The 7,482-nt window shown below is 42.2% G+C and overlaps 1 protein-coding gene across 16 annotated transcripts in view; it reads right to left on the reverse strand.

Moving 5' to 3' along the window:
• LOC109718253 (putative disease resistance RPP13-like protein 1) overlaps window positions 1–3,527 on the reverse strand; it is a 15,707-nt gene extending 12,180 nt beyond the window's left edge. For 14 of the 16 annotated variants that reach the window (XM_020244376.1, XM_020244385.1, XM_020244381.1 and 11 more), the window contains exon 1: window positions 348–3,527. In XM_020244376.1, coding sequence (XP_020099965.1) covers window positions 396–3,461 — 3,066 coding nt within the window. In that variant the 5' untranslated portion in view covers window positions 3,462–3,527 and the 3' untranslated portion in view covers window positions 348–395. The remainder of the gene's footprint in view (window positions 1–347) is intronic. The other 2 variants (XM_020244389.1, XM_020244388.1) reach the window with 2 other exon arrangements.

The raw sequence follows: 7,482 nt of genomic DNA on the forward strand, positions 1-7,482 counted from the left end.
TACCTAGACCTTAAGGGCTCGAGGAAAAACAAATAAGAACAAAAAAAATAAAATTCCGTTATCACACTAACTAACTTTTCAATTATCTTTCTGTTTTTGTTCAAAGGTATCCTGCTTTTTGTCATTATCATGTACATCTTTTGCATTAAAGTTGAGATCCAAACAGCAGGAATTTAAAGTGCAGAAATCATGTCTAAGCATATGGTATGAAGTGGTAAGTGATTATCATAAGGCAAGAAACATGAAAATAGTTGAATAAATGAAAACAGAGTATGAAACAGAAGGACAGGAAAATGTTCAATCATTCATTTGTGCTTGATATGCAATAGAGAAAAATGCTATCATACCAGAGTCTCCAGGATTCAAGCATGTAGTGCTCCGATACTTAACTAGCATCAAGTTTGATGAAGAAGCTTTGGGCAACCAGATATGAGCAATTCAGGCCGGGATCGTGAGCGCGTTAGCCAATATGGCAAAGTCTTCAAATTTCTGCAGTTCATTATGGTCATGTAGCGAAGGGACGTAAGATAGCGCATGCAGTGTGGCAAACTAATCAGCTCATCGCACTCGGAGATTTCCAGCTCCTTCAAAGCAGTAAGGTCACGCAGAGCCTCACATGTTGAAGTTGCAACCAGCTCATAGCATAATCCAATTGTGAGCTTTTGAAGTGATCTACCGAAATATTTCAGGGCTCCAGGTGTGCTATACAGCATTTCATTATTAAACAACAAAGTCAAGTTTTTAAGAGATGAGCAACTAAAGTGCAGCACCTTCAGCTTAGGGCAGTGAGCTATTGTCAAATTGCTAAGACGAGGGAATTTGTCCTGATTATCTTCCATTACCCATTTCTCCAGATTAGGCATTTGAGAGAAAGTAAGTTTTTCTAGTTTTGGGAACATACCATCATTTCCAGAAAAAGTATCATCAACACAGGTCATTGCATTCATTCCTCTTATCTCAATGACCTTAAGACAAGGAAATTGTCCAAGTGGTGGTAAACTTTCCAATCTCTTGAGGTTAACTAGTCTAATCTCTACCATAGATTTAAGAGTTGATTTCCCATTTGTCATCCATTGAGGTGCCCCTGTTCCAGGGTATGAAAATATGTCTAGTATCTCTAAACTTGGAGGTGGTTGCAGGGCTTCAAGAACTTGCTGCACAGTACTATCGGAAGCTTCATTATCATCATTATAGAAGTTCAACCAACTCCAATACAATGCCAATGACGTAATATTCCTCTTAGAATTCAACTGTGCTCTTTTGGCATCTTCCGGGTCCAACGCCTTCTCAAGGTTCTCGATCTGTAATGCACCTTTAAGATTATCTAAGCTCCCTAGCTCCTCGATTTTGCGGCCTCTCTCAGCAGTCACAATGAATCTTGATAGTGTCTGGAGGCGAGATAACCACCCCATTCGACGTGGCATGGTAGTTAACGAGGAACACCCTAGGATATTAAGATGTCTCAGCTCTCTTAAAGAATACATGCTTTCAGGCAAACTGTCAAGCTTACAACAACCTTCAAGGTTTAAAGTTTCTAAATTTCGAAGTTTGGTGATGGAAGGATGAAGAGTACAAAGTTCCCTGCAATGAGAGAGATTAAGAATCAGCATTTTCTGGAGGCCCCCAATTGACTCTGGAATTGTATGGAAATTCTTGCAAGAAGAGAGATTAAGAATCTGTAGTTCCCAGAGGTTCCCTATAGACTCTGGAATAGTTTCTATATCAGTTTCTGAAAGATTGAGGTACCTTAGGCATGATAACCTCTTAATTGATTTAGGTAGCTCTGAAATGGCACAGGAATTTAGATCCAACAAGCAGAGATTTGCTAAATGGGTGAAAAGATCATCGTTAATCCGTGTAATCTGGATTTTCTTCTTAAGCTCATCCATTTTGCTGTTTTTAACTAGGAGCAATGTCCGTAGATTGTGACATTGTGATAAATCACTGGGAAATGTCCTAGTATCCTCATCACATAACAATGATGAGAGGCGGATCGTTTTTGGGCGAGCAAACGGGCGACTAGGGTATTGTACAAAGTTCTCCGTGCTGAGAGCTTGGGCATGAAAGTATAAATAACGATTAACATGGTACCTTACTTGGTCATATGGATATTGCACAGCCTGAAGAAAGGAATAAGAGACCAATATATCGAAGAAATGACCACTGTAATCTTCGATTATATCATCTTGATGTGCGCACGAAATGAAGCCCTCGGCATTCCATAATTCAACTACTTTGTGCTTATCAAAAGCATAATCATACGGGAACAACGTCAGGTACGTAATGCACCACTGCAGATGCAATGGCAAAGTTTGATAGCTGAATTTGGTGAAAGTATGTAATGAATCCAGATAATCTAGAAGGTGGTTTGGGATTTCTGGGTTACACCGCAACATCTCGCCTATCATGTTTATTGCTAAGGGCAAGCCTCGACACTTCCCTACTATCTTCTTACCTATCGCAGAGAAGGCCCTAAAATCCACCTTTGTTTCTGTTCCAAAAGCTTTCTTCACTAACAGATCAAAGCATACATCTTCAGGTAATGGTTCCAGCATATATGGAACACCTGACTCAGCTATCATTGTATTTGTACCTTCTTCCCAGTTTACAGTCGTGATGATTGTACTCCCTTCCTCGCCGACACTCAAAAGTGATCTTAGTAGCTCCCACCCATCATAATTTACACTCAAGACGTCGTCCAGCACAAGGAAAAATTTCCTACCGTGCAGGACTTGGCGAAGATTATCATACAGCTTATCCACTGATCCTAAATCTAGCATACGATTAGCCGAACGGATTGCGCACTTTATAATCTTCATCACAATCAGCTCGACATCAAAATCTTCAGGCACGGCGACCCACATTCGGCAGTCGAAGTATTTCTTCACACGCGGGTCATTGTAAACCAGCCGAGCAAGTGCTGTCTTTCCCGATCCCTCACTGCCGGAGATATGAACCAAACGGAGGTGGTCACTGTTGGAAATACGAACAACACTGAGAATGATTTGAAAGATTATTTCTTTGTTTTCGTCTCTGCCTAAAATTTCAGATTCCGCAGCAAAGAATTCGAGGCGCTTTAGCAAATTCCCGAAAATGCGAAGCAGCGTCTTCAGGCCGCAGCCAACGTCGTAATCCTCTTCCATGAGGCGAATCCCATCGTCGAGAGATCCATGCGGATATTCACGGACCAAATCGACGAAACGATCAGAGAAGCAACACGCATCTTCAATTTCCTTATGCCAATACCGCTCTGCCCGATCCGGCAATCCAGCAGTCGGAACCGCCAGATAAATTTCGGTCAGCCGTCCAATCAGCCGATCGAGTTCGGCTCCGAAGCCAGCCCGCGAGACGAATTCCGTGACCACCTCAGAAGAAAGCCGCTGGCGGGTACGCTCCAGAACGGCCGCCACCTCCGGAACGACCGGCACCTCCAGAACGGCCGCCACATCTTGAAGGGCCATTCGATGTTTTGCTCTCCCCGACGCTTCTAAGAGAGGAGGAAAGGAAGCTGAAAGGGAAAGTGGACCTCCTGCTGGTTCCACAATCGATTTTGTTAGGATTTTATTAGATTTTGTATTTGATTAAATGTGTATTTAAATTTATTAAAAATAAATTAATTTAAATTTAAATATTGATTAGAGTATGATTGCTAATTATACTAAACTAGTTTTGGGCCAGCGCTTCGGCGGCGGATCAACTTCGGCAATCTAAATTCTCAGTTTTGATTTTCAATTTAAAATTCAAATTTAAATTTTGATTTTATAGTTGAATTTTAAACTATCATTAAGATTTAAAATTCAAAATTGATGAATTTCAAATGAACATCTTTCAGAGTTAGATTTTAAATATTATTTTTAACTTTTATATATCGAATATCAAATTTAAAATTTTAGGTTTTAAATATTAGATTTTATATTTTAAATTTTAAAATTCAAATTTTGAATATAAAATGTAAAATTTAAAATCTAGGAACTAAAATTTAAAGTTTAAAAATGTAAAATTGTAAAATTTAGTTTTAGTAATTAAGATAAAATATAAAATTTTTAAATTTTAAGTTTTAAATTTTAAATTTCAAATTGCAATATTGTAAATATTAAATTATAAATTGAATTTAAAAATTTTAAATATTAAATTTTGAATATTTTAAAATTTAGTTTTCGTAATTAAGATAAAATATAAAATTTTTAAATTTTAAGTTTTAACTTTTAAATTTCGAATTTCAATATTTTAAATATTAAATTATAAATTGAATTTAAAAAAAATCAAATATTGAAATTTCAATTTCAAATTTTAAGATTTAAATTTTAAACTTCAACAATTTATATGTTCAATTTAAATTTAAATTTTAAATAATAAAAAATGGCCAATTTGCATAAAAAATCCACTAGTTTTGCGCTTTTGCAAAAGTGAGCCACTTTTTTCGATTTTGCAGATTCGGACCAGATTTTCAACAAACTGACCAAAATACCCTTATTGTTTTTCTCTCTTATTTTTTTTTTCTCTCGCCCCTACCCCCTTCCCCTCGCCCCTGCCGCCTTCCCCTCGCTTCCCTGCCGGCGACCCCGCGCCCTGACGCCCCCGCGCCGAACCTCGACGAGGATGACGACGAGGAGCGGGACAAGGCTGACGTGTGGTTCCTCGTCGGCGACGGCGAGGGCAAGGCCGTCCTCTGCGTCTGCTCCGCCATCGCCGCCCTCTCCAAGCCCCTCCGCCATCGTCTGCTGCGTCTGCTCCGCCATCGTCGCCGAAGTTGCAGGGGCGGAGCAAGCTCCTCGTCAAGCTCAAGGTCGAGGAGTCCCCGATCGTCTCCCTCTTCACGCGAAGCTCCGCCGCCAAGCCCCTCCTCCTCTCCCTCGCCGCCGCCGCCGCCGAGCCCATCCCCACCGTCGTCTCCGTCGCCGTCGCCGTCGCCGAGCCCACGTCCCGCCCCTTGCCGACCGCCTCGTCACCCTCCAATCGCCTCGTCACTCCCCTTGCTGAGCCCTCGTCACCCCCACCGTCGTCTCCGTCGCCCGCCGCCGTCCATGTGTAATGCTCGTGTCACTCATGCACCATAGCACCACTATGGTGTAATGGTACAACGATTAATCGGTGTAATGGGTCCGGCGTCGCCCCTCACCGCCAGCTCGACCGTCCCTCACGCCCGCTTCCCCCCCGTGCCATCCGCACCCGCCGCCGTCGCCGTGTTCGACTGACGACGTCCCCCCCCCGCGCGTGCCCTCCCTTCCCCTCGCCCTCTTCCGCTCCCGCTCCCGCTCCGGCACCGCGCCGCCCCTCTCGCTTTTCGGGCCTGCGCCCAGCGACCTCGACCCGGCCCCGCGCCACAGCCGCCCCGCGTGTTTTTGCGTGGGAGTGGGTGGAGTAATGGGTGACGGAGATGGTATGTGGGACCCCGCGCGACCCGAGGCTGCGGACCACCGCGAGCCGATTTCACCATATACACCTATAATGGTGAAATGTACACTATTAATGGTTTAACCATTAGCACCATAATGGTGTAATTATCTACCATTTATACCTGGGGGTTAGGTTTGTAAGTGTAATGCGTTAATTACACCATTAATGCGGTGTAATGTGTGCCACCATACACCATTACAAAAACCCGGCAGCCGGACAGCGAGGTGCCCGCGCTGAGGTCGCCGCGTTCGTCGACGTGGCACCTCCCCGCGGAGCTCTGCCGTGGTTTCCCGGCGGATCTCAGCCTGCTTTGCGGCGGCGGTGTTGGATTGTGCGGGGCGCCTTGCCGGCACGCGCGAACGACCGGGGCGGGCCGCGGCGGGCCGACGACCGCGCGCCGGCGGTGCGTGACGAGATCATCCGCGACCTCCTGCCGGAGGAGCCCCGCGTATCCTCCTCCTTTTATATATCATCATCATCAAGCCTCCCAATACCCCATCACCCTCCTGCCTCCTCGACGACCGCCCCATGAAATTCAAGCACTGGCACAGAGGCGCCGAAGCTCTGCCGCGCGATGCGCCCCAGAGCCAACTCTTACTGCCGGAACCGGGCCGGTCGCGGCACGCCATCCGGCCGGTCAACGCGGCGGCTCGCGCGCGTGGATCGACGGAGAGCGCGGGGAGGTCGGGGTCGGCGAGCTCGAGTCGCGCCCGTGCACGCCAACGCTCCCTCTCTTGTCGCAGTCGCTGCGTGAGAGGCGCACGTCGACCCGGGGGGCGCCTGGTCGCGCCTGCTGCGCGGGAGCAGGAGGAGGGGTCGTCGCTGTGGCTTTTTTTTTCGGCTGAGAGAAAAAAAAAAAAACGGTAAGAAACGAAGAGGAGAGAGAAAGAGGAAAGAGAAAAAGTAATAAGGGTATTTTGGTCAGTTTGCTGAAAAAACGGATCGAATCTGCAAAAACGAAAAAGGTGACCCGATTTTGCAAAAACCGAAAATAAGTAGATTTTTTATGCAAATTGGCCATAAAAAATTTTAGATTTTAAATATTTAATTTTAAATTTAGATTTGAAATGTAAAATTTTTAAACTTAAATTTTTAAATTTCTAAATTTTTAAATTCAAGTGAAAAATTTGCTCCATTGAGAGAGAGAGATTAAAATTTTACATTTTAAATTTCTAAATTTTTAATTCAAGTGTAAAATTTGCTCCACTAAGGAGCCGTTTGGTTAGATGTAGTTGCAGAAACAGTGTAGTTGGAAATACATGCAGTTGCAAATGCTGCAGTTGTAACTGCATCTAGTCTGTTTGGTTTTACGCAGTTGCAACTGCTGCAGTTATATTTTTTTCTGTTTGGTAATATGAAGCTGATAGTTGTACTTGTGAATTTTGTCACCTCTTCAGATAGAGTGGTGAGATTACCTTCACTAAAAATAAAATAATTGTATAAGTTTATTAATCATTTAAATTACTATTTATAAATAAATAAGTAGATATATATAATATTTTTATATTTTTCAACAATTCTTCAACTTATTAATAGACACATTTAAAATTTTTAATTTATTTAATTTTAAAATGTAAATCAAACTTTAAAAATTTAAACGATTCTCTCAATTAATTAATATTAATAATTTAAACTATTTTTNTTTTATTTTTGGTTGGATTGAGCTTTATATTTAGGCCTTAGCCCTTAGTAGATTTTTTTAAATGTTTTGACATAAAAGGGGCACTTACACAAAAGTGTCCCAAACTTGTGTTCCTATAACATAATTCTGTTGTAGTGAAAAATCTCCTTATAAATATTTATTTTTTTACTTTCTCTTTCTAATATTTAAAAATTTACATTTTACCCCTCAACATATCAAGTTGTTACATTTAGCTCCCCCCGTCAGGGTTCCATCTCTATTATGTCAATTTTTTATGATTTATACCGAAAATGCCCTTCAAAATAATAGAAATATATTAAAATTTTATTTTTTTAATAGAAGAAATAAGGGCGATTTGGTTATTTTGCCCTCTTCGTTAACGTCGTGTCCTCCTAAAAATATTTTTGAAATTTTAAGAGGGCAAAATATAGATTTTTAAAAAT

The sequence above is a fragment of the Ananas comosus genome, linkage group 12 (genome assembly GCF_001540865.1).
Source record: "Ananas comosus cultivar F153 linkage group 12, ASM154086v1, whole genome shotgun sequence".
Classification (NCBI taxonomy): Eukaryota; Viridiplantae; Streptophyta; class Magnoliopsida; order Poales; family Bromeliaceae; genus Ananas; species Ananas comosus.